Raw genomic sequence first — 27242 nt, forward strand, 5'->3', positions numbered from 1 at the left:
TTTGGGAAGGTGGCGTGGAATGGGGAGGTGTGAAATCAGAAGAAAATAAAGATGCATGGAGAAGAGGCAGCGACAGTAATAACTCCAGCAACACAATTGCAGCGACCAGGAACAAGGCGGTGTTTGCTGAGACTGCAGCCATCTTAACCCTAGCCATTCGCCCACATTATAACCAGTGCGGCCTCTTCGCCTTAGCATCTGGGTAGCCGGCGCCATTTTGGAGCTGAAGCCGGGCGAAACTACATTTCCCGGCATGCTCGGGCAAGGCGCTGCGCTGCCGCCATCTTGTCTCGGCCCACGCGATTTCTTCCGTGGGAACGGCATCCGGGAAGCGCCTCCGATGCTTCCGTGAGCAGGGACGGGATGGCTCTTTTCCCGGCTTTCGCGGGCGCTGCTAAACCCGGGGAGGCGCCAGCGGGCGAGACCGAGGGCTCCAAGAGAGGTAAATGGACTCTTCCTCCCCCCCTCCGGCTGCCCTGATGGGCTCGTCCTGTTAACTGAAGTCAAAGCGGGTCCCTGCTTTACCTCCGCGCGCCGAGACCTAAAGTAGTTTCTGCAGGGATATCCTTCCCCTTCCCCTTTGAAAAGTATGGGATTCTTGCATTTTGCTTGTGTGTGTGTGTGTGTGTGTGTGTATGTATGTATACACACAATAGGCTCATTTCCCATACAGGCAAATGCACATTTCCCTTAGTTTTGAGCAAAAGGACGGGATGGACGGGTGGCTTGTAAAACGTGGGCAGCGGGGAAACTACCTCTCATCATCGCCCTTTTTCCAAGCATCTCCTTTTTCTCCGTCTTCTCTGTGTTGATTTCTTGTGCTTAGAGCCTCGTTGGAGAAGTCCAGCAACATCAGGACAGAACTGGGCCACAGGTTCTGTTGGTTTCTGCGAGATTTGCTTCTAATTCAGTTGGCTTAGATTACTGTCCAGCTCTGATTCTTTTGACTGGTCTTCTGAGTCTCATACTTTCTGGCCAAGTAACATGATAGGGAACTGTAGATAACATAGCTGATTAAAATGGACGACATGCGTTAACACCCCTTCTCCGTGACAGCCATGCACCTCGGTCTGCTTACATGCATTTGATATCCTGAACTGTCATGCAACTAATTGTTAAGAGGATTCATTCTCTCAGAGAGATCCTAATATGGTGTAAAGGTGGAGATGGCCTTTTTGAAGGCATGTCGTGCTCAAGCAGTTTGAAATAATCCTGCTGAAATTTAGAAACTGGCAAAGAACTATGGGATCCACATTTGTATGAGATGCATGTGTTTGAGGTAATGTTTTAGGGATGTCACACTATTAAAAATATTTAAGTTTCTAGCCCTCATGGTGGATCATTGCAGCTGTGAGTCCTGGAAGACCAGCTCCCTGTCTGTCAGGTGGGGCCCTGTCTGACTCCAGTTACAAAAGCTGAGGTTGCTAAACAGACTTTTGTATTGTTTAGTGGTTTGTGGGAGGCGGTGTGTGTGTGTGTTTGTTGCTATTATTGATAATTTTTTTTGTAAATTTATTTTAGATCCCATTATTTTTGTGGAAAGTGGTTCGATTTGGTTGTGTATTTTTTGATGTTTCATTGTTTATGACTACTTTTGCTAAGTTTGCAATTATGTAATTTTTTTAACGTTCTAAGCCACCTTGAGTATGGTTTTAGTTATGGAAAAGCAGAATACAAATAAAATTATGTACGTGCTCAGCGCCTGGCAGCCTATGCTGAAGCAAATAATTATGTACAACAGTTAAAATACAATAAGAACAATACTGATGGCACCTTGCTTGAAAACTCTTAATGATGGCTCCCAAAAGCTTCATATAGGTGTTAAACAGCATTAGAGTGAGGATATTACTAATAGCACTAGTGCCTGAGTGTTGAGGTACACTTATAGAGTCTTACTGTCTGATCACAGATCTGAAGGTAAGAATGGTACTACCCTAATTTGGTGCCTCCGGTACCTACCCTTCTGAGTTGGTCCAAGAGGATAGTGTGGTAAATGGTATCAAAAGTCCCTGAGAGATTGATCAAAAGTAGCATGGTCACACTCCCCATGTCTCTCACAATAGAGGTCATCCATCAAGGCAACCAAACTGATTTTGTTCTGAGCCCAGATTGTTGTGGATCTAGATAATCAGTTACAACTGATTATCATCTAGATAATTCCCCATATTGGGGGTCAAGTGATGGGGTTATGGCGGGATGCCCACTACCCTCTTAATACTTTATGCCCTCACATGTTCTTTGAATGCTTCAACAGGATTACCATCTGTCTGATGTCTGGTTTCTCTAAATCCTCTCAGTTACTATCAAAATGCTGCAAGTACATAGTTTCCTGTCAGGCATTTTTTGTGGGTGGGTTAAAAATGTAATTTTCTTTTAAATTCACAAAAATACATACTTATGCATCTGTAGAGTGCTCCCCAAGACTTTTAGCTTTCAAGCAAGAAGGTACCTCCAAAGTTGCTTTTTAAAGGAACGATACTTTTGCATCTCTGCATTGTGAACTGATTTCATACTTTATTTGGACTAAAGCCATACAGTTTCTTTTCTAAAGCTCAACAGAGTTTGAGCCTGACCTACACCTGGATAGATAATTTGGAAATCCCAAGTGGTCTTTAGAGTCTTAGAAGAAGAAGAAACGAGCACAAATCTTAGCTAAAGAAAGAATGGCTCTGGAAATAAAATTTTGTAACCATAGAGGTAGCAAAGAAACAGCAACACTTCCAAGCATCTGGTTGATCACTGTGAGAACAGGATACTACCAGCAGGATTCTTCCTGTGTTGTCAAATGTTGTGATCCCATTAAAATTCATTCAAATTATCACATAATGGGCAACTAGTTCCTGCAGCAAATGGTATTGAGTGCTCTTTCCTTTGGGGGTCTTTACTGAGTCTACATTCCCCTCATAATTTCTGGGCCATAATGTTGCCAGTTACCCTGTTTTCAAATAAAAGCTACAATGGATACTATTGTTTCCACACTGATATCTGGTTTCATACATTTTCTGCTCACTTTATTTTCACATTCATCGCATCATTCTTCCCGGTGTCTTTCAGGCAGGTGACTTTCTTGAGGCCACATAGTAGGTGGTGCTGGCTTTCAAAATTGTTTTCACTAGACCCTGATTATCCCCACACGAAATTTGTCTAAGCCACTGTAATCATTTTAGAAAACAGATGGCGCTGACTGCTGCTGTCAGCTGAAGATCTCTTTTTCTGAAAACCGATTTAATTCTTGAGTCCTCATTTGATTCTACGAAGTTATACGATTTGCTCCGCAGACAAATTAAGGAGCTTTTTTACACTGCCAGTTATTTAGGAGTAATGACCCATGAACTCACTTCAGCTTCTGGTTTGTTTACATTATGAGTTGTCAGCTGGCGGCATTAGCAGTGGGAATGGTTGGCATTCTTGAAATGGAGCGTTCCCATCTTGCTACAAAATATTCCAGATTCAATTCTGTAAGCTGCCCACTAATAACTCAGAACTCTAATCCCAGAAGCTGCTCGCTGTGTGGTACAATGGTGGCATGGTGCAAGCGCATGGCCGGGACTGCTGGATTGGCTCTGCTGGTGTGTTTGCTCCGCACTAACCTCCCTGCTGCCTTGCCCCTCTCCCTCCCAGTAAGCAACAGTGACCGTCCTGCCTGGAAGTTAGCATAGCAGCTCTAGCCTACCTGGTGAGCCACATCTGTCTGATCCTAAACCATTATTCCAGCCTTAAAGGTGGAATAAGGCTGACAGATTAAGGCTGCCAGCCGAGATCCAAATGCCTAGGCAACTGTGCAATACAGAGGTTGGAAACTTCAGGCCTGGGGGGATGGATATGGTTCTCCAGATGTCTCTGTATAGCCCCCGAGACTCTCTGCGGGCCTCGTCAATCACCAGCCCTGTTTTGTACCCTCCCTGAGGGCTGGAATGTACCCTTGACCTCTGGTAATGCCTCTTGCTTGCCTATAAGAGGGTAGATAGGGATGTATGTGTGTGTGTAGAAATTAACCTACTGTTCAGAGGTAAATTTTACATTAATTGCTCCACCCACTGGGGCTCCCCATCACTAAAATATGGTTCTCATAAAAGAATGCAGACCTCAGGCAGAAAAAGGTTCCCTACCCCAGATTTGATGTACTAGAAAGGCCAAATGTCTCTCTCAGTTTTGAATAGATAAATGTGGTACTGTTTCCCCCTCATAATTCTAGATGAACCAGCTGGACAAGCTGTTGGCCATTGCTGTGGCTCAAACTAGCTTTCCATAGAAAACGTGACAGTCTACTTCACGCAGCTCCCACACTACTATTCTTCCTACTGTGAAGGACAAAAGAAAAATTACCAGAATGTTCCTGGTGATAATGCAAACATCATCTCTTAAACCTTCATAGGGCTTCTCAACGAGATGAGCAGATATTAAATCTTATCCCGTTGTGATTTATAGGACTTCATGCTAAGTGCTGCGCAAAGATATATGGAAATAAATTCTTGGGGGATTTTTATGTCTTGGACAACTGATGGGAAAAGAGGAGGAATGGATTTAATTTAAAAAGCCAAAGTGATAACCATGAAATATGTGACTCATTTCAAATATTTTCTCCTGACCCACTGTGCAATGGCATTATAGCCAAGCGCCTGAATAATAAAAAATAATTTAGTTCTCCTAAAAGTAGCAGATGAGCATGACTTGCGGGCAAGCTAAGCCACATTTAAGCCCTCATAATTTCAGCGCATCTTCATTTCATGTAGATATTTACATTGATAGTTGCCTTATACCAAGTCAGATCATTAGTATTGGCTACATTGATTGGAAATAGCTCTTCAGGGTTCTAGACAGGGCTCTTCTCCAACATTACCCAGAGATGTTAGGGATCACGCCTAGGACCTTCTGTGTGCTCTGCCATTGAACCATGGCTGCTCTCCAACTACAGCCTACAAACATTAAAGGTGGAACTGGAGGTTCCTCTACCAGCCTTTCTCAACCTTGGGTCCCCAGATGTTGCTGGACCACAACTCCCATGATCCCTAGCTCACAGGACAGTGGCCAGGGATGATGGGAGTTGTAGTCCAGCAACATCTGGGGACCCAAGGTTGAGAAAGGCCGCTCCAGACACAGGCTTGCAACCCAACGTCTCTCCCCCCCTTTTAGTTCCAGAAACATGTAATGTGATGCTGTCATATCGTAGGGTTGCCAGAAAAGTTGTTGAGCTAAGCTTGTTTTGTTTTGTTTTGTTTTGTTTTGTTTTATGGCACAGCTGCCATGGACTGCCATATAGCTGGACATTTTTCTGGTGTCCACCTGAACACTGCTAGAGACAGCTGGATTCTGGATATGTCTGGGAAATCCCGGAAATATTGTATGCTTCTCTGCCCTTCCACCTTATTGGCGGTTGGGTGGGAGGCGGTTGGGAAAGCACAAATTTGAAGACATCAGACATCAGGAGTATTACAGGGAAAAGAAGGATATTGGGACATGGCAATTGGAATTCCATCTAGTTCCCACTGTTATTTGTCCAGGTGGCAACTATTTTTCATGCAGGTTCCCTTCCTGGCCCCCACACTTGTTGGTTGAGTGTACATACGCCCACCCCTGTTCCACCCGCTCCTGTTCTGCCCTCTTCCGGGTCCAAAAGGACCCATGTATTGGCGGTCATGTGTCAGTCGCACATGCTCGCAATGGTTGCCACCTGTCTAGCGTTGTCAAAGTGTTTTTTAGCACCATTCTTACAGTTCCAATTTTAGTATCAGGTGGAAGGCATTTACCTTGGAATACAGTCATACCTCGGGTTGAAGTAGCTTCAGGATAAGTATTTTCGGGTTGCGTGCTGCAGCAACCTGGAAGTAACGTGCTCCGTTACTTCCGGGTTTTGCCGCTTGCGCATGTGCAGATGGTCAAAATGACGTCACGCGCATGCAGACGCGGGTTGCGTTTGCTTCTGGATGCGAACGGGGTTCCGGAATGGATCCTGTTCGCATCCAGAGGTACCACTGTATTACACAATATGTGAAAGCCATGCCTTTACTTTCTTAAACTTTAAAGGACTGTAATTGATGATGATTATTTAGTTCCTCATCATGTCTGTTGTAAGCTGTATTGTCTGCTGACAATACAGCTTAAAAAAACAACACAGTGAGGACTTTTCTTGAAAAATTGACCTGTCTTTTGTATCTGCAGAATTGAACTGGCTAACCAACCCAAGCTTCTGCAGTGAAGATGCTCTGAGACTACACCAGCATGCTTTAAAGGCCACAGACCTTGCCTCGAACAAATCCCTTCTCCAAAGGTAGTGTGTTCTTTGGGACCTTGCCTTCCCACGATACATTGTTACTGTTTCTGATTTCATTTAATTGCAAGAACAACATAGAACTACGGCAACTTGTCCAGTGGTGCATTCTTATTCAGTCTCGCATGCAGTACATAGTACAAAAGCAATATGATTATTTATGTATTTATCAATTCCAAGTAGCCTCTCCCCAGAGATTCTTCTTTTGAGGGTGGAATAAAAGTATCTCCCTTCCATTTATAAAGGAAAAGAAAGGAAGACAAGTCTCGCCCAAAGTGTCCATCTTTGAAGGGCCCGTAATTACCTTTCTGTGGCGAGTAAGGTGTTCTGATAAAGCCATGTTCCAAATATTATTTAACCCGACTTAAATGGGGATTTCTGTAGATTGTTTTGAATAACGGGCTGCCGATAACAGTAAAAAAATGCTTAATGATGATGATGATGATGATGATAAATAATACCCCGCCCATCTGGTTGGGTTTCCCCAGCCACTCTGGGCGGCTTCCAACAAAGATTAAAAATACATTAAAACATCAGTCATTATAAACTTCCCTAAAGAAGGCTGCCTATCTTTGCATTTAAGGTTCTTGTTTGAATTTGGATCTAATGATAATAAGGCAAGACCCAAATTGGGTCGGAGGGGGTTGCTTGCTGTGTCATTTTGGCAATAACGTGAAATGCCTTTCCCCCAAAGGACTATACCAATGTCCAGCTCCAACATGCATGAAAATAGGAGACTCTCTCGCCACATCCTTTCCACCAAAGGGCAGAGAGATACTGGTGTTTATTTTGTGTTCTTTGGAACTTTTGAGCAACGCCCGCCCTTGTAATGTACTGAAAGCAAGCGGAAGCATGTGGCCAGCTTTACAGTGCAAACTTGGTTGCTTATACACAGTAGTAGTAGCATCTTTTGATGTCCATTCATTAGGGTACAAAAGTAATTATTGAAACCCCCCCCTTTAATAGATGCATCAATTATTTGTTCTTCAGTGAACTTTGAATTTTTTCTGCAGAATGTTTTTGAGGACCTTTTTAAAAAAATTACGGTTCAGCATTATCATTACAGGGTTGGTGTATTAGAATCATAGAATTGTAGAGTTAGAAGGGACCCTGGCGGTCATCTAGTTCAACCCCCTGCAATGCAGGAATCTCAACAAGCGGGCCTCCATCCAGTTTGAAACCGTACTGCCACTAATTAATTGCCAAAAAAATTACATTCTTGTCTAGAAATCTTTTTGATAAACCTATAGCTTGCTCTTATACAGTTGACTGCACCTAAACCTTAGATGGGTTTAGCCATGCCTAAATATGTATAGGCTAGTCTGCCAGTTCCTTGATGCAAAGTTTATTTTGAGCTCTGTCCTGCTGAACCCCACTGCACCTAGAATTTGGTGGTACTTTGATGTCCACCCACCATGTTTAAAATGCTATCTACCTGAAGCAAATTAAGATTTACACTGCTTGGGAGCGTCCTTTGCTTTCAGGAAAGAGCGTTTGAGAATACAGGGAAAGGGTATTAGGAATAGGGAACTCTGAAAAACCTTGGTATACTAGCACATACATTCCCCACTGCATGTGGCTCTTTAGATCACAGCCATTATGTTTAGGTTAATACTTATTTTATAAATAGTAAGTGATTGTCTTGATAGATGAAACATGGGTTTAGGCCACTGGGAACAATGGTTCATACTTAATTTCTGTGGCTGTTGAATTTCACAACGTTTCAAGAATCATCCTGTCACGACCACTAAGATGCTCTGCTACCATTGATGTAATGCTCTTTTCAGTATAGCAAAAACTTACTGGATTCTTCCCAGTAATCAATCTGTGTTAGAAAAGGTGATGGCTTTGGCTCAGCTGCATGGAAGGGACAGTTCTGTGATTCTTCCTTATGTTAATCGGAAAGTAGTCATGAGAAAGTGAACTCAGGTGCAAAGGAGGGGTCTGTTCAGTCTTTCGGCTGTTTTTCTGCTCAAAATCACCTCCCAGCTACTTAACTGCCCTGTATCTTTTCCCTGTGGATGAGGATGATGTTGTTGTTGGGTGGAAAAGAAAGGCTGGCATAGGTAAGGCAAGGAGCCCCTACCCAGCAACATCCTCTGCTCTGTTTTCATTTTTTTGGGGGAAAAATGTTAGGAGGAATAATGCAAGTCCTGTACAGCCTGGGTTCAGATTACCTTAAGGACTGCTCTCTCCTGCACACATTTGTCGGGTTTTTAAGATCCTCCTCACAGTCATTTCCTTCATGGGTTCCCATTCACCTCCTGATGTCTCAGCTTATCACGTGGAATTCTTTTCCCAAGGAGGCTCACCTGGCTATGAGCCTGATAATTTTTTGGCGTCTTAATTTCCCAGGCCTTTAATGGTATGGAATTCCATATTGCTTTAATCTAGCCTTTTTGGTTTGCTTTTTTAAACTCGTGCCGATGTTTTATATCGTTTTTATATTTTTAAAATCTTTTGTTAGCTGTTTCTGAAATGTTTTAGCTGAAGAGCACCCTATGAATAAATAAATGAAGCTGCCTGTTGTGTAGCTTTTGCCCTTCAACAACACACTAGCTACAAAGGGTGACTTTTTAAGTGCCCTGGAATAAATTAACCTTTTGATTAATATCTCTTTAGTACTTTAAGTTTATGCATGTATTTCATCCATTTTTTTAAAAAAAGAAGTTTTCCTAGCATTCCCCACCAGCTCTTTATGTTTTTGCATAGTTTGAAGTATTGGATTGTGAATATTATCAACAGTGCGGTTTTTGTTCTTAGATTTTTGTACATTTTATAAACAGAACAACCTCCAGCTTAGAGACATTGGGAGAAAGTGATGTCAGCGAAAGTGTCCAAAAACCAGCCAAGAAAAGAAAGAAAAAGAAAAAACAGCGAGACCACAAGAAAGTAAAAAAGAGAAGTAAAAAGCATCAGGGAACAAATGAATCGGAATCAGATGCTGATGATGTGAAAGACGATAGAAATAATGAAAAAGAAGCAGAACTGAAGTACGTAAGTACCCTTTATTTCTGAATTTATATGTGCCATGATCATCTCTTTGTTCCATGTACCAGGGATGGGAATGGGGAACCTGTGCCCCCCCCCAATTGTTAGAGTCTCATAACCCCCCACCAGCATGTTAATTGATCAGGTATGATAAGAACTGTAGTCTAACAACACCTACAAGTTCAAAGGTTCCCTATCTCCAATATATGCTAACACCAAACTCATTTCTTTGGTTGAGAATGGCAACCCCTGCTTCAGGAACCCTGTGATTTATAAACCAGATGTTTAGAAAGGTGATCCGAGTTTTAATTTGTTTTTAGTTTGTTGTTGTTTTAACTTTTTGAAGGAATTAAATCATTGTTGTTCTGGGTTCTAATTTTATTCTTTTATCTTGCTGTAAACCACTTTGAGGTTTTTTTTATTAAAAAAATCTCAAGCAGCGTATTTATTTTATGAAATAATAAATAATTAAACTGACTGCGGAATACTCTCACTACGGAGGCTCACCTCATGCTGACACGGGAAGTTTTTCAGCACCCGGCAAACACCTTCTTGTTTGCCCAGGCATATTAAAATAACAGTTAAGGAAAGGTAGCTCTGCTCCCAGCCCAATAGCGCAATGCTCCAAAAGAAAAAATTAAGAAGGCAAACTTGTATTTCCATTTGAAAATTAGGGAGAAATGGCTAAGCCCTGTTGGGGCTTAACCACCATCCATGATTCCTGAATTTGGCTTTGGGACTGTAAATGAAAGCTAAATTTTTCATTCACAATGGCATGCTGGCTTTCCTGGGATGTTTTGGAGTATACTATGGAAACTAGAAATCTTAAATCTCTCCCCCCCCCCCCCTTTGCAGTTTAGGAGACAAAGCTTCAAATGTGAGCATTCACTCCATCTGGCTAGATGATGTTCAAGGTGTGACAGCAGAAGTATTCAGAACAGATAAGAAACCAGATCCTGCCAACTGGCAGTATAAGTCTCTGTATCGAGGGAACATTGCAAGGTAATGAAATTTACAGGTATGAAATCTGATGGCAGTAACGGTTTTTGATAAATAAATAAATAAATAAATAAATAAATAATAAAAAACCCAAAGAGGAAATCTTTGGGCCCGATCCACATTTTTCTGTGTGTAGCTGCATGCGTACAGTCTGCACGGGGTCCTTGCTCAGGGGCTCTGTGCTAGAAACACCATTTTGCTGTTGCCCTTTTAGGTCGCAGGGTCTTGTCTTCTGCTTGCTCTACATTGTGAAGCAAAATTGCTTCGGTATTTAAAGAGTAGGAGATTAGGATTTGCGAACTTGCTTTGCACTCATGATTCCGTACCTAATTGGCTGTGCTGTCTCTGTACTTGTTTGTTCTATTTATAGAGGAGAAAACATTTTGTTACATTGGTGTTGCGATCAGCTGCAACAAAGGAAAAACCCAAGATAAACTGCTGATCGTTTTTTTACCGTTAAAATAAAATGTGGCTTTTAATAGGCAACTCTTCCTGTACGCAGCTCGATCCCTCGAGAATCTCTCATAATTTTTAATGTGTGCTACAAGGATGCTTTGAATCCAGCTGGCAAGTGGAAAGAAATTTGCTCCCAAATGTCATACTTGCACTCAATGGGCTGCAGTCACTATTCACCATCTGAGTCCCATTTTAATTAATTCCTGAAGTTCCCACGGTGGCAGATCCATAGCTGTCAACGTTTCCCTTTTTTAAAGGGAAATTCCCTCATTCCGAATAGGATTCCTCGCAAGAAAAGGGGAAAGTTGACAGCTATGGGCAGATCCAACAGCCTGATGTGATTGCATCCGATGATTGTGGCAACATAGGGTTCGTTGAGTTCAGTGATCTTAAACTGTTCTTTCTCCCTGGTCCTAGCCTGGAAGAGTTAGTCATATGCCATTTATCATTGCAAATATACACGTTTGCTTAGTTGCCCAGAGATCTTGCTCTGTACCTTGAAAACTCCTGATTCATCGGAAGAGTGGTCAGTTGCAGCTTTCCCCTGTTTCCATCCTTGTCTTGACGTCCGTCTTCCTCCCCTGCAGCACAGATGGAGTCTGGCTTGTTAGAGCCGGCAAGGGAGCAGGGTGCATGATTGGAGCCCGATACATCTGGAATCTTAATGATCTGGGACAGATCTCCATTGGCAAGACAGATCAGCCTAGGCTGTGGTGCCCATTTGTAATAATTACTTTAAAAGCATTTTTAGTTGAGGATCTCTGAAGTACACTCTTGCTCATTTGTTCTGTTCCAAAGATAATTTTAAAAAACAAACACAGATGCCTCTCAGGTTGCTTTTTCTTTTTCTTTTTTTGCATTCTCAGACCTCAGTCTCTTCACCCATAACTTTTTAATGAGGCACATAAGGCGCTCAGAAAGGTTCAGGAACTGGCCTCTGGCAAAAATAAGCGCAAGGTCTCAGCTCTGACCTCTGAGACTGCAATCCCAAGATGCACTAATTTGGTCGTCAGCGTCCTTGAACTCGGTGGGACTTTGAGTTAATATTCTCGGATCATGCTGTGTGTCTGGGGGCTGCGAAGCAAGCAGTATCTATAGACTGCTATTCCAAACACTTAATGAAGCAAGTGCTAAGTAATACTGTATTTGCCCAGTTCAGGGAAAAAGTTTTGAAGCCTGTGATGATACCACGATCTGGGGGTTTGGCTGAGAAATGCTTGTCCCCTTCCTCCTTTGCAGTTTGGAAAAGACTCACAGTTTCCACTATTGCTTTTAAAGATACAGGAGAAGAAGCAACTTCTGTCTGGGCGTTGATCCAAGGAGGCAACATATTACCTGGGAGAGTTCCTCAGCAGAGAAAAAGGCCCCTCATAAGCAGCCTGAGCGTTACTTTTCCAAAGGTGGCCGGAAGCTGTTGAATGCGGATGGCATTCCCATCAGCACAAAAAGTCAAGGCTCTTTGTCTGGCCCAACTGCTTGGATACCCATTTCGGAGCAGGACTCAGCTGATGTTCTGGCCACAAGCTGGGCGAATCCTCTTGGGATTTATGATCCAGGGACCACATTGTGGCTGCAAGGGAAGGGGCCCCCTCAGCACGATTCACGAAAGCCGCAGGAAGTGCAAGAGAGCTCTGAGAATGGGGACTCCCGCCTCCTGGCCAAAGTGGAGGACTATAACAGGAAGGTCAGAGAGGACCCTGGAGATATCAAAGCATGGATGGATTTTGTTTCTTTTCAGGTAGGTGTCTCTTTAAAATGTAAAGTTGCAATACGATTTTTTCAACACGCTGGGATTCACCCAGTGTGCTCCATCGGCAGAAGCCCCGAACAAGGACTTCCAGTTGTGCAGCAAGGCTTTCCGCCGCCCCACCTGCTGCATGCCCTTCCAGTTGGCTCTGGGCAGATGGGTGGGTGTCAGGAGAACAGCAGGGGGAAGGGAGGGGTGATCGTGCCGTCTGCCAAGCTGAAAATTTGGTGCAGGTGGAATATTTGTAGCAGTGTGATGTTGGATTTGACCCTATGGATGAAGACAGAAAGCTGGCATTCAACAAAATTTAACTCAAAAGTTGGTTAGAACATGGTGCTTATAATGCCAAGGTTGCAGGTTCCATCACTGTGTGGGACAGTTGCATGTTCCTGCATTGTGGGGGGTTATTATTATTATTAGAATTTATATACCACTCTATACTTGGGGATCTCAGGGTGGCTCACAGAGTAAATTCAAGATACAAAACCACAAAATACACAATAAAAATAAAAACAACAACCCTATACAGTGGTACCTCTAGATGCGAACGGGATCCGTTCCGGACCCCCGTTCGCATCTAGAAGCAAACGTAACTAGCGATGGCACGTCTGTGCACACGTGCGTCACTTTTTGCCGCTTCTGCGCATGCACGTGACGTCATTTTGAGCGTCTGCGCAAGCGGCAAAACCTGGAAGTAATATGCTCTGTTACTTCCGGGTTGTCGCGGAACACAACTCGAACGTGCTCATCCCAAAGCACATTCAACCCGAGGTATGACTGTATCTCCCCCAACCACATTTTAAAAGGGCATAGGATGTCAATCAGATCAACCAAAGGCCTGGTTAAAAAGGAACGTTTTTGCCTGGCACCTAAAGGTGTATAATGAAGGCACCAGGCGAACTTTCCTGGGGAGAGCATTCCATAAATGGGGAGCCACTGCAGAGAAGGCCTGTTCTCATGTTGCCACCCTCTGGACCTCTCAAGGAGGAGGCACACGAAGGAGGGCCTCAGAAGATGATCTCAGGGTCCGGGTGAGTTCATATGGAAAGAGGTGGTCCTTGAGGTATTGAGGTCCTGAGCCGTTGGACTAGATGATCCTCAGGGTCCCTTCCAACTCTACAAGTCTGTGATTCTAAGTTAGGTCCAGTACCTTGTCCTCACAGTGGCCAACCACATGCCTAACACAGACTCCATCCTGCTTTTATGGGACACTTGAGTCCCCTTTAAGCCATTTCTCCCATCCAAACTGCAGCAGAGGCTTTTGGCAGAGATTTCTTGCTGTGCAAAGTAGCTGCCAGTTTGCTTTCTACCACTCCTTTTATTTTACTTTTTTTGGAAAGGATGAAGTCATGAGAGGCCCCAGCTGCTATGCCATCGGCGAGGGAGAACGGGAAACGAGGAAGGTGTCCCTCAAGCTCGTCTTGGAGAAGAAGCTGGCCATTCTGGAAAGAGCTATCGAGAGCAACCCAAACAACGCCGAGCTGAAGCTGGCCAGGCTCAAGCTTTGCACGGAATTTTGGGAGCCGTCGGCTGTGATCAAGGAATGGCAGAAATTGGTGTTCTTGCATCCAAACAACCCGGCCCTGTGGCAGAAATATCTCCTGTTCTGCCAGAGTCAGTTCAGCACCTTTGCCGTTTCCAAAGTTCACAGTCTGTACGGGAAATGCCTGAGTACTTTGTCGGCAGTGCATGATGGCAGCATGGTGTCTCATCCAGCCCTGCCGCACACAGAGGAAGCCATGCTAGGTGAGAGCACCATAACAACAACAACAACAACAATTTTATTATTTATACCCCGTCCATCTAGCTGGGTTTCCCCAGCCACTCTGGGCAGCTTACAGCACATAAAAATGGCAAAACATTAGACATTAATTACTTTCTGATACAAGGTTGCCTTCAGATGTCTTTTAAAAGTCAGATAGTTGTTTATTTCCTTGACATCTGATGGGAAGGCGTTCCACAGGGTGGGTGCCACTACTGAGGAGGCCCTCTGCCTGGTTCCCATCTCTTGTCTTGCCTGTCCGTTGTCTCTTAAAGACCACCACTCACTTCCCCTCTTTTTGACATGGAAACAGTGATATTCTTCAGCGACCTGTTAAAGCAAATAATGTTGCAGGAGGTACATTACGTGACAAAGAGAGAGAGAGAGCCTTCTCTGTGATGGCATCTCTATTGTGGGATTTCCCTCCGCACAGAGCAGAGGCGGCAAATCTTTTCCAATCCAAAGTCACATGACAGTGAGGCCAGAAGCAAAAAGGGGTGGAACAATGAATGTATCTATGCAGTAGGTTTTGCTTCTTTATGCACTCACACAACCCTCTTGGGCTCTAACCTTCCTCCTGTTTACCTTAGAATCATAGAGTTATAGAGTTGGAAGGGATCCTGAGGGTCATTCAGTCCAACCCTCCAATGCAGGAATCTAAACACGCGGTGGTCTCCCATCCAATTTGAAACCAGACCAGACCCTGCTTAGCTTTGCAAACACGCCAGCAATTTTATTGCCGCACCACCAGGGTCTGCGGTGGTGCTAAACGCTACAGTGTTTGCAAGCAGCGGAGCCAATTAGTTTTGACACGGCTGTAAAAAATAATGCCGCTGTGGGGAAAGATCGCCGTCGGGTTGAAGATTTCTGAATGCTCCTTCTTAACCACAGTGCTAACTTCGACTAGATTTGACTTGACAGGGTCCCATTTACTTATTAAGGAAATTACACAATTGTCAGTCATTTATGGCTATATCAAATGTCTAGCCCTGTTACGAAGATCCTGTTGGATAAAGCCAGCTTCGGATGACAGTCGCTGATCAGCGCTGGCAATGTCTGCGAACCAAGATATGCTGAAGGCCTCTGCCCCCTAGCGTTCGGCTCGTTGCAAATGTGGAACCTGGTCACTTTAGACCCGTCTGTGCGCTCAGAGAGGGCCTTCAGCACCCAGATGTTCTTAAGAGTTTAGTTTTATGGAGTGCAGTTACCTGTTGGCATAGCACAGTGCAGAGCCCGTGCATTGGATCCCCGGTTGAAGACACCTGTCGGAAACCCTGGATTGCTGCTGCCAGTCAGAATAGACAGTGTTGAGCTAGGTAGGCCCATGGTCTGTATAAGGCAGCTTTCTGCATCCCTAAGCTTTACTTTGTCCCGCCTTCTGTCCAGAGATGAGTAGCATTTTAGTTCAGTCCCTCCATTGCCAGTTGCTTCCTTTTCTGTTCCTAATGCGTAAGCTGAGTAGTTATCAAGCTTTTAAGGCCACAATATATTTTCATTAAAAACCTCTTCCTTCTAAAACGCATTTCCGCACTCCTGCCATGTTCTCCCCTGTTTCTCATTCAGCTCCCAGTGACGCTTTCCTTGCTATTTCCTCCTTCATAAGGAGACCCCTACTGGTGCTTCCAAGAGCAGGAACACGGGTGGCGCTATGGTCTAAACCACTGAGCCTCTTGGGCTTGCCAATCAGAAGGTTGGCAGCTCAATTCCCCACGACAGTAGTGAGCTTTTGTTGCTCTGTCCCTGCTCCTGCCAACCTAGCAGTTCGAAAGCACACCAGTGCAAGTAGATATATAGGTGGCGGGAAGGTATATGGCATTTCCATGCGCTCTGACTTCTGTTACTGTGTTCTGTTGCACCAGAAGCAGTTTAGTCATGCTGGCCCCATGACCCGGAAAGCTGTCTGTGGACAAACGCTGTCTCCCTCAGCCTTAAATCAAGATGAGCGCCACACCCCATAGTCGCCTTTGACTGGACTTGACCGTCCAGGGGTCCTTTCCCTTTCCTTGCTCCCAAGAGCAGTCAGCCAGCTGCCTCTAAGTTACAGTTTGTTCACCTACACTGAGATTTTGGTAAAATGCAGATTCGTTTAAATGATTGGTTAATATCATTAACGGAAGGTTTACTTTTAATATGAAATTAAGAATTCAGTTGGCCCCAACCTTTTTATTTCTCCAAGCGGGGAGTATAAAAGGCATAACATTTATTCTCATTTAATGCGATTGCCGTAATGCAGCCTTTTGTGTGACTCGCTGAAAGTTGCAAAGGGAATGCGGACCCAAATCTCTTGGTGCCCTCTGTGTGAAATGTTGCCTCTCTTTCTTTCCTTCCAGCCATCTTCCTTCAGCAGTGCCATTTCCTCCGGCAGGCTGGCCATTCGGAGAAAGCAATATCGTTGTTCCAGGCCCTGATTGACTTCACCTTCCTGAAACCAGATAGCGTAAGGGAACTGCCAACAAGGCGGCAGGTAAGAGGAGGCAATTGTATTTTCTGTCGCCCGCTCTAACCCTGCTCAGTATCTTTTCATCTGCCCTGCTTTGTTCCCCCCATCTCCCCCCCCCCAGTTGTTTCCTCTTGTTCTCCTCCTTCCCTCCTACATAAGAAAGCAAAATAGAACAGTTCAGGAATAAATCTGGGTTTCTGTAGCTGTAAAAAAACCTCTGCAGAATGCACAAATGTTCATGACCTGCTTGAATCATTTCAATAATAAAAACTTAACACTTGTGCAGTGCTTCCCAATGTTCACGTGTACTGCCTCCTTGCCATCCCTTGCAACAATCCTGTAAGTTAATCCAGTATTATCATCTCCCATGCTGCAAATGAGGGTCCTGAGCCTGAGAGAGAACGGCTTGCCTGCAGCTACCTAGTGAGTTTGTGGCAAAGGCAAGATTCGAACTGTGAACGTGCCAATTCACAGCCCGGTCTCTTTAGTCAGTATGTTACACCAGTGTTCTGGGATTGTTTTGTGCAGAGACGCTTCTTTTGGCCATGAGGACTGAAACGCAGCATGATCAAGGAAATGATACTGTTTTCGGGGGGGGAGGGTGTTGCCATTCGTTTGTCTTCCGACAAAAGCAGGGGGGGAGATAACAAAACAGCAATACTACAATACTACAATGCTAAACACCATAGGTGTTTAGAAGCAGAGAAACAGCTACTGGTTTGCAAGAAAAGAATTATTAGCTGGCTTATGGGAGATACAGTGGTACCTCGGGTTAAGTACTTAATTTGTTCTGGAGGTCCGTTCTTAACCTGAAACTGTTCTTAACCCGAAGCACCACTTTAGCTAATGGGGCCTCCCGCTGTCGCTGTGCTGCCGGAGCACGATTTCTGTTCTCATCCTGAAGCAAAGTTCTTAACCCGAGGTACTATTTCTGGGTTAGCGGAGTCTGTAACCTGAAGCGTATGTAACCCGAGGTACCACTGCAGTTCCCAAACTACCAGGGTTTCTATCTGCAAACCCAAACCTTAGTGCTTGGTGGCAGAGGGACTCAGGAGCGGTGGCGGTTTCACTTGCTATATACCGTTGGGTGAAGCCGCCATCACGGTCTGGCCATCATACCGGTCCTGGGTGATGTATCGATACACCGCCCAGGCCTAGTCCTATCAGTGCAAAGAAGAACCCCCTGGCTGTTTCAGCTCTGACCTCTTTACCATCACTATTTGGGTTATTCAAAGGCCACCATGACTCCCATGCCTCCCAAAATAACAGCATTTTCTTTGTTTTGTGTTTCCCCCTGTATCATGATGGGATCAATGACCTGACTAGGAAGCTGTCAATCTTGCTGGAGATGACTACCTCTCTTTTGGCTTGCTTCAATCTCTGACTCACCCTTTGAATGTGTGAATAAGCTAGAAGCTGAATTGAGTTCAGAGGTTGTTATCCCAGGGTAGTAACGCATTGTTCAGAGATACCTTTTCTCTGCGACAGCCATTAGTTGCGTGTGGCTTAGTGAGTGTTCAGGCGACACAGGCAGCCCGTAGCATGTGGCCTCGCAGCTCATGAAGGGGTCGCGACTCATAATTTCAAGGATTTGGCACCGTGTCCTAATCTGCAGCCCCTGAACACAGAGAAGGGAGGCTTTGCTTAGCAATAAATAGCATAATAATTGAATTCAGCTTGGAACATCTTTTGTGCATATTAGGACTGCTTTGTTATTTATAGTTTTGAATTCCAACGAGGCTAAATTTAAAGTATATTGGTAGTAAGTATAGTTCCTCTCCAAGTTAGAGCAACGAACTGGAGACCGAAAAAGGAAATGTCACAGGGATGCCTGCCTTTAACTAGATCCATCCCTACCATTTCATCACTGGTTTCCCAGCTTAGGTTGAACTTGATGTTTAGTGTGCTCATGCCACTAGGACTGAAAAACAGAAATATCGCCTTTTCTGTTTTGTGCTAAGCAAGTTTACATATAATTCACCACCACCACTAGTTGGCTCCAGCCTTCAGTTAAACCCACTAGTATTTTCCTTTCCGCAAGAAGAAATAGTGCAGCTATAAACCAGATTATGCCTCAGAATGAAAGGTTTCTTTCCTGTAATATAAAAAAATTGTAAAACATCAGACATTAAAAATTCCCCTTTACAGGGCTGCCTTCAGATGTCTTCTGAAAGTCAGATAGTTGTTTATTTCCTTGACATCTGATGGGAGGGCATTCCACAGTGTGGGTACCACTACTGAAAAGGCCCTCTGCCTGATTCCCTGTAACTTCGCTTCTTGCAGTGAGGGAACCACTAGAAGACCCTCGGAGCTGGACCTCAGTATCCAAGCTGAACGATGGGGGTGGAGACGCTCCTTCGGGTATACTGAGCTAAGGCCGTTTAGGGCTTTAAAGTTCAGCACCAACACTTTGAATTGTGCTCGGAAACGTACTGGGAGCCAATGTAGGTCTTTCAAGACTGGTGTTATATGGTCTCGACGACCACTCCCAGTCACCAGTCGAGCTGCCGCTTTCTGGATTAGTTGTAGTTTCCAGGTTACCTTCAAAGATAGCCCCACATAGAGCGCATTGCAGTAGTCCCAAGCGGGAGATAACCAGAGCATGCACTACTCTGGTAAGACAATCTGTGGGCAGGTAGGGTCTCAGCCTGTGTAACAGATGGAGCTGGTAGACAGCTGTCCTGGACACAGAATTGACCTGTGCCTCCATGGACGGCGGTGATTCCAAAATGGCTCTTCAAAAGCTGTGAAGTCCATGTTTTAAAGTTTGTTGTAGACATGAACTTGGCAGCCCAGGTTGGATGAAAAACTAGCCTTCCAGTAGACTCATGCTCCCCTCCTGTCCCTTTTAAAGAAGTACTTACATCTAATTTTGTGATTTTTTTTTTAAAGAAGTGGAACCATGAATTGGTAACACCGTTCTTAACTTAGCCAGAAACTTACAAAATTGACTTATCAGTTGAACTAGCGAAACACGTCTCCAGATTCTTTTGCACATATAGCTGCAGTTGTATGTGCTGTGTATCAGACTGAAGAATGTGTGTGTCTTTATCTTCAAACTTTAGGTGGAGTTCTTTGAGCCGTTTTGGGACAGTGGCGAGCCTCGGATTGGAGAAAAAGGAGCGAAAGGCTGGAAGGCCTGGATGCACCAACAAGAAAAGGGTGGTTGGGTTGCCATCAACCCACCTGGTAAGAACATAAGGAGAGCTCTGCAGGATCAGGCCAGCGGCCCATCTCATCTAGCATCCTCTTCTTACAGTGGCCAACCAGATGCTTATGGGGAGCCTGCAAGCCTGCTCCCCACTTACAGTGCTCGGAAATGGGTGTTCAGGGTCACACTGCTTCTGACAGTATGGAGGTAGACTATAGCTATCATGGCGGAGAGCCACTGATAGCCATTAACGTATCTGTGCCCATTCTAAAAGCATCCAAGTTGCTGGCCATCAGCACATCTAGGAGCTAATTCTGTAGTTTGCGCTGTGCGAAGAAGTGCTTTCTTATTTTCTCTTTCCTGAATCTCTCGACATTTCTGCTTCGTTGGACGTCCCTAGGCTCTAATATTGTGAGAGGAGCAAGCAGGAGCTCACTTTATGCTCCCGGCTGTTTCTTTGTAGCTGCCTCCTCACATAGCCCCCATTCGTGGACTAGGAGTTCCCCACCTTTGCCTTATTGCAACTTAAGCTGAGGTATGCGCAATTCACATAATCAGATCCTCTTTCTCTCCATACCTCTGTGTCCTCCCACCCCACAATGTCTCTGTAATTTTCTGGTGTCTGTTATAGATTGGGATCACTGCCATACCATATATTTAAGCATCACATACCTAGATGGTGCTGTATTAAATTATAATACAAGAATAAATTTGTAGGCCTTTGTGGCACCACAAGACTCCTTGTTGTCTTTGCTGCAACATGGTTACGTGGCTACCGCCATCCTGCAAAATTGCCACGCCGGCCTAAAGAAATTGGCAGAAATTCAGCAAGGCTATTTGAATTTTATGAGCTTTTTTGTGGGGACTGCCGCCCTTTAGCAGCTTGCAAGCTTGGAGTCAATGGGATTCAACAGGCCAGATTTTGAAAACCTGCTGTGGTGTGTTTTTGGCTTCTCAACAGATGAAGATGAGGAAGACGCGGAGGAGGAGGAGGAAATAAAGGATAGATCTCTACCCAAGTGGCAAAACTGGCTTCATGTTGAACATTCTCGTGAAGGAAGGCACTGGCTGCCTTGGCGGCCGGACAAAACCAAGAAGGAGACAGTAGATGATTGTGAAGATCCAGAGAGACAGGTGGGTGTCATAGGGGTGTTGTTCCGCCCCCTTGATCATTGTTGTTGGCCTGTTCTGTTCTGTTGCGCTCATGCTTTTCTTGGAGGCTTCCCACAGGCATCTGGTTGGCCACTGTTGGAACAGGAAAATAGACTAGATAAGCCTTTGGATTGATCCAGCACAATAATGCATAACGTGGAGAGAAAGTGGTCCTGTGCCCCTCTGGATGTGCTGGACTGCAACTCCTTCCATCCTCTTGACCATTGGTCTTGCTCACTGGGGCTGATGGGAGTTGGAATCCAGCAACATCTTGAAGGCCAAGTGGTCCTTCTTTCCTGGCATATTGCTTTCCTTCTTCGCCCTGCCTCTACTTCCACATCCTTCTCCTGTTCTTTTCCCCATTTTCAAATTTTAGATTGTAAGCTCCTTGGGACAGGGACCTGGCCTCTTCCACTCTGTAAAGCACCAAGTAATGTTGTAGGGTTGTTTTACGCTTGCATTTTTCTTGCCCTCTGAATTCCACTTCTTGAATGGTTTCTAGGATTATTCCGTTTTCTTTCTAAAATTCCTTCCCTTCGTACCTAACTGCATTTTTATGTGTGCTTGACAGGTCCTATTCGATGACCTTGGTCCATCGCTAATACAAATTTCCAGCCCAGATCTTCAGTTTCAGCTGCTCTGCTCGTTTCTGCAATTCTTAGGTGTGCCATGTGAGTGCAGCCTCCTTCCTTCCTTCCTCTACACAGCAATGGATGAGAACAACATCTTTGAGGATCGGCAGCATGGCCAAGGACCTCTGACTTCTTTTGACCTGTCACTTCCCGGAGTCAGTAGAATTGGCCAGATGGACTCGATGCTCCAAGGAGTTAGACATATTGGCCACCCCAAAGAAGGGGAGGAGTTCATACAGAATTTCTTCCATATGATTCTGCCTCTGCTTTCAGGAAAAGAAAAATCTAATCTATCCAACTTTTGGCTTCAGTATGAAGTCTCTAAGGTAAGTTGGGATTTTATTTTTAAATTCTTCCGCCGCCTTGTACGAACAGCAGATGTACAAATATTAGCAAGCTTCCCCCTTGGCTGAAGCCAAGCCAGTCTTGAGTCTGGTGAGTGCCTGATTCGGTGACCATCCGGGAGCTGTCTTGGGTTCTGTAATGGAACAAGGCAAGATGTACTTGTAAAATAATTAATCATCTCTGTAATAAACACCAGACACTCTGGAGTGGCTTGCCCTGGCTAGCTGAGGATCCCCTAGAAATTCCTAGGATCTAGGGACTAATAGAGAAATACATTTGGGTAAAATTATCCCTAAAGCACTCCAAAAATATGAAGCCATTGTGTAGGTTAACCCTTCCTTTCCTGCCCCCACCCCATAATTTTTCTTTCCTGCTCCAGTTCCATCCCCCAGGGCTTCTACTTGCCAAATGGGGTAAAAGTCCCTAGGCCAGCTATGTGGAACTGCTTACAAATAAGCAAAACATTGAACCTGGTTGTGTTTTTTCTTGGCTGCCTCATCATTATTATTATTGATTAACATGCAGGTTATTCAGTGTTTGGAAACAGGCAACAAAAAGAAACTGAAATGGCAAGGGAAGAGAAGTAAGAAATTAGCCAAGAACCTTCTTAAGACCCATGAGAACAGAAATGATGTCTCCCTTTGGCGACTCTACGCCTACCTGGAGTGGTTGCTTGGCAATGTAGAAGATGCTAGGAAAGTTTTTGATATGTCTCTGAGCACGGCGGGAATGGCTGGGATCCAGAACCCCCAGCTCTGTAATCTGGGCCTGCTTTATGCCGAACTGGAAGCAGAGTTGCTGGGGAGCCAGGAGGGAACGCTGGAATCTCGCGCCGTTCACATATTGACCAAGCTGGCCGAGCAAGGAACTTACACGCCATACTGCAGACAGACATTATCCGTGAACATTTTGAGAGCTCGGAAAACATACGAGCATCTTCTCCAGGATTACTTGAGTGAGAGAGCCACCTCTAAACAAGAACAGATCTGTGGCTCCGGCCACCTCGTTGGCTTGGTTGGTTGTTACACCCTTTTCCAGTATTTGACTCTCGGGATTGATTCTGCAGTGTCGATATACAGGCAGGTTTTTGAGAAGCTGGAAGGCGAAAGCTCTGGCGGTCAGAACTGCACTGCCAGCCTTGAAGCTGTCGCACTGATGCATGTGCATTTGCTCAGATACCACATGAGAACGAGCGTCTATCCTTTGGCTTCTCTCCGCGAAGCACTACTGGAGGCTTTGAAGAGGTATCCTAGCAACCAGCCTCTCTGGAGGGCATATATCCAGATCCAACGCAAGTCGCACAACGCTAGCAAAGCGCGGCGGTTTTTTGACAGCGTTGCAAGGGCCGCGAAGTCGCTGGAGCCGTGGCTGTTTGCAATCAAAGCTGAGCAGATGAGGAAAAAGCTTGTGGAAAGTGTCCAAAGGTAACACTGCAGCTTACAGATGATGCATTTCTCTGTCTCTCTTGCTTATTAACTGGCACAGGCCTATTCCCCTTTGCAAAAGTTAATTTCATTTCTACGTGACATTTGTATCCTGCCCAAGGAGCTCTGGCCAGTCTTTTAAATCTCCAGAACAGCCCTCTGAGATTTGATTTGCCCAGGGATACAAGGTGAACTTCATGGCCAAGTGGAGATTCAAGCACAAATTTTCCACATCAAACATAGGCTGTTGCCTTATATTGAGTCAGACCACTAACTGGTAGCAACTTTCCAGGGTTCTGGGCAAGAGAAATTCCCAGCCCTTCTTGGAGCTGCTGGGCTTTGCACCTGGGACGCTGTACCAATGAGCTATGCCCTTCCCCAGTGCTTAAAGCATTGCTATACTGCATTGTTGCTTTCTGCAGGGTTACATCCACTTGCATTTTTTCTGTTGTCACAAACATGTCCTCCGACAGCCTTCCCCAGCCCTCCAGATTATTTATTTTGCATTCCTCTACATCACCTTTTGCAAAGAACAAAACAAAAAAAACCCTGACTTCCCAACAGGTTGCACCAGAACAAAACATATTAATAGGAATTACAGAAAGCAGATAAAAATGCAATTAACATCCAGTTTCATACTGGCAGTCGGTATAAAACATAGAAGGACTAAAGGCTGGGAAAAGTGAAATTAAATTAAAAATGACCTCAGGAAGGTTGAGAGCGCAAGTAAGTCTTCGCCATGTAGCAGAAATCAGCTATACGCATATCCATGGGAAGGGAGTTCCATGACTGGGTGCCACCACGAAGAATGCCTCGCTGTGCATTACCACACAACCAAGGTTGTTGGACTACAGTTCTCGTTATTCCTGACCATTGGTCAACCTGGATGGGGCTAATGGAAGTTGGGAGGCCAGAATAATCTGGTGAGGTTGGGGAGGGCTGCTGTACGGTATAACAATAATTTAAGAGAATACTATGGCGGGGTGTGAGCTTGGACTGGAAACTTGTTGGCCAACCTTGGGCCAGTTACCTCCTCAGCCTAACCTAATGTACAGGGATGTTGAGGGGTGCAGAGAAGGAGGAGGGTGCTCTTTATGCTGCTCTGAGCTTGCTGGAGGATTAAAAAAGAAGCAGCATAGGATTGCATGCAAACATTAACATGAGTGGTCATGCCCCATGACTTTCCTACCCTCTTCTCCCCGGTGCAGCTCCTTACACACAAGACCTTGGAGTTGTAGTGTGAGGGGAGATTTCTAAAACTTGGGGACCCAGTGTGATGTAGTGGTTCAGAGCAGTGGACTTGTAATCTGGGGAACCGGGTTCGCGTCTCCACTCCTCCACATGCAGCTGCTGAGTGACCTTGGGCCAGTCACACTTCTCTGAAGTCTCTCAGCCCCACTCACCTCACAGAGTGTTTGTTGTGGGGGAGGAAGGGAAAGGAGATTGTTAGCCGCTTTGAGACTCCTTTGGGTAGTGATAAAGCGGGATATCAAATCCAAACTCCTCCTCCTCCTCCACTTCTTCCTCCTCCACTCATACATTTGGATGCAAGCAAGGGGCCACTGCTCGGTTGGGTAGAGCACATCCTTTGCATGCTGAGGATCCAGAGGTCATTCCTGGGCATCTCCACCTCCACCAGGTGACAGGAAAGACCACATGTAGCTCTTGGGGGCAAGAAGGTTGCCAATCTCTGCTCTCGAAAAATCTCCAGTGTGAGTTTGTCTTGGAAAGAAGAACTGTGTTCATTCCTGGACCTGACCACTGAAAACACTGTTCATTCTCTTGTTTTTCTGTGTTTCAGAGTAGCCACTGGCGATGTGTACGCAACCATCCCCGAAACCGGGATAACCAATCGAATCAAAGCTTTATTTGAACATGCCATTGAAACTGAAAACGGTGCTCATTGTCCATTGCTTTGGAGGCTATATATATACTTTATGGTGAGAGACTGCAGCCCCCTCTCCCCCCCCCCCGCTTAATTTTATTAAGTGATTCTTGGATGCTGTTATGTAGATTAGAAGCTATAGAAAAATTAACACTTAAAAATGCACCGTAGGGATGTTAATGCAAATCTTAACATAGATTATTAGAAAACCTTTTTGTGTAAAAAATATATGGCTCAGATCCCATGTTGATCCTCTCTTCATGTAAGGAGGAGGGCAGTAATTTTTGACAGCTCCCCCTCCTGACCATTCCCAGTTGAGTTAGGATATAGACAGTCTAAATATGCATAGATGTTGTATCACATCATATAATATTAATATACAGTTCTTTAGAGTTAGATTTCTCCCCTGAGAAATTCTCAGTCTGAATATTTAATGGTTCTTTCTTCAATTCTAAATGAAAATAACATTGTTTATGTACATAGAGTTCTGCATTATTATTATTTTTAAATGTATGTTTGAAATGCAAAACTTTGTCTTATTCCTTTCAGGTTTCTTTAGGAGATAAAGGAAAAAGTAAAGGAGTGTTTTATAGAGCGCTTCAAAACTGCCCCTGGACAAAAGTAGGTTTCTTTTTAAAAAATGTATGTATGTATGTATGGATGTATACAGTGACAACGCAATAGAACATGTGTCTCTGGTAGGGTCAAACCAGATTCCTGGTTATTTGCATAGCTGGTAAAATGAAACTATTGTTTATAATTGACAGTAGGTTGCAACAGGTTCTGCAATAGTATGGTGGGTTTTTTTGTGGGGGGTGTTAAAACTGCCCAGAAAGCAGGGAAACTGAAGAGTAAATCTATGAAATATGTAGTCAAAGGAATAGAGACTTAAAAGTTTACATGACCAGTATCTAATATACTGTGAATTATTCCTGATTCTTGACAAGTTTGGTTTTAACTGGACTTGGTGGGGATTTTTTCAAGCATTTCTTCGTGACCTATAGCACAGATAGCAAATCCTTACATTTAATTTTTTTCGATGGAAAACTTGGGGCATACAGAATTGGAATTCTTTTTTATTTAGTTTTTTATGGACCAGACTCAAGAGGGTCAGAGTGTGCAGGCTTGGAGGGTGGGAGCACTGGAAGGCATAGTGTAGTTTGGAGCAAGGACGCGAGATCTGCGGCACCGTGGAAGGGAGCTGTACCCACCTATCCTAAACAGCTTAGTTGCCTTGTTTTTTATTTCATTAGAGCTAGGTTTGTCTTTTTCTTTTTCTTCTCTGCATTTCTTCATGACCACCCCCTCTTTGGCCATGAATTTGCTCTCTTGTCAAATTCATTCCTGGCCCGACTTGTGCTGTTCCACAAGCATGGCAGATTGATTATTTTCAATGTAATACTTATATTCGTAGGTGCTGTATATGGATGCTATAAGCTATTTTCCAGATGAGCTGCAAGAGATCCTTGATCTAATGACCGAGAAAGAGCTGAGAGTGCGGGTACCAATTGAAGAGCTGGAGCTACTCCTGGAAGACTAGAGAATGTTGTGAAGACAGCAAGTGGGCCTTGGCTTGAGCCTTCAGTCTCTACCCCTGGGGAGAAAATAATTCTACACTTCCTTTAACAGATGAGAAATGATTATTTCCCTTATATATTTTTCAGCACAGCTATCTTGCGGTTGGTTTTCCCAGTGCTGTTAAGTGCTCTTGTGCAGCGAACTGCCAAGATGGGTGACTCAATCTGTTGCTGCATTTGTGTGACTATGGAATAGCCAAAGGACAAGCCATTCTCTCTCAGCTGATTGATGCACGAACACATGATCAGAATAGTTTTATAGGTTGTACAGAACACGAAAATGTGCACTTGCGTGACGACTCACGTGATGTTTTAGGCAGCGAAGCCTCGTGTAACCAAATTTTTTTTTTTGGTTTGTAAATAGCAGAGGATGTAAATATGCTTGTAAAGGTACATAAAATATTTTTGAACTG

The 27242-nt window shown here is 44.5% G+C and overlaps 1 protein-coding gene across 1 annotated transcript; it reads left to right on the top strand.

Annotated features, from left to right (window-relative positions):
- The first annotated feature begins 271 nt into the window (after positions 1-271).
- Positions 272-27242, top strand: NRDE2 (NRDE-2, necessary for RNA interference, domain containing). Its single transcript, XM_081011539.1, has 14 exons — positions 272-442; positions 6160-6268; positions 9055-9261; positions 10115-10261; positions 11993-12452; positions 13802-14207; positions 16554-16687; positions 19729-19852; positions 20776-20948; positions 21538-21924; positions 22469-23367; positions 25169-25307; positions 25802-25873; positions 26667-27242. Exons 1-14 carry the CDS (start codon positions 364-366, stop codon positions 26790-26792), a joined length of 3462 nt encoding a protein of 1153 aa, XP_080867665.1. The 5' UTR covers positions 272-363; the 3' UTR covers positions 26793-27242.

This window comes from Podarcis pityusensis (genome assembly GCF_964106645.2).
Source record: "Podarcis pityusensis genome assembly, chromosome: 1".
Classification (NCBI taxonomy): Eukaryota; Metazoa; Chordata; class Lepidosauria; order Squamata; family Lacertidae; genus Podarcis; species Podarcis pityusensis.

Excerpts from the sequence above, each read along its gene's own strand:
- NRDE2 (XM_081011539.1), top strand. The coding sequence starts at position 364 with ATGGCTCTTTTCCCGGCTTTCGCGGGCGCTGCTAAACCCGGGGAGGCG. Across the intron at positions 23,368-25,168 it reads CTTGTGGAAAGTGTCCAAAG|AGTAGCCACTGGCGATGTGT; the intron begins GTAACACTGCAG and ends TCTGTGTTTCAG. Across the intron at positions 25,874-26,666 it reads AAAACTGCCCCTGGACAAAA|GTGCTGTATATGGATGCTAT; the intron begins GTAGGTTTCTTT and ends TTATATTCGTAG.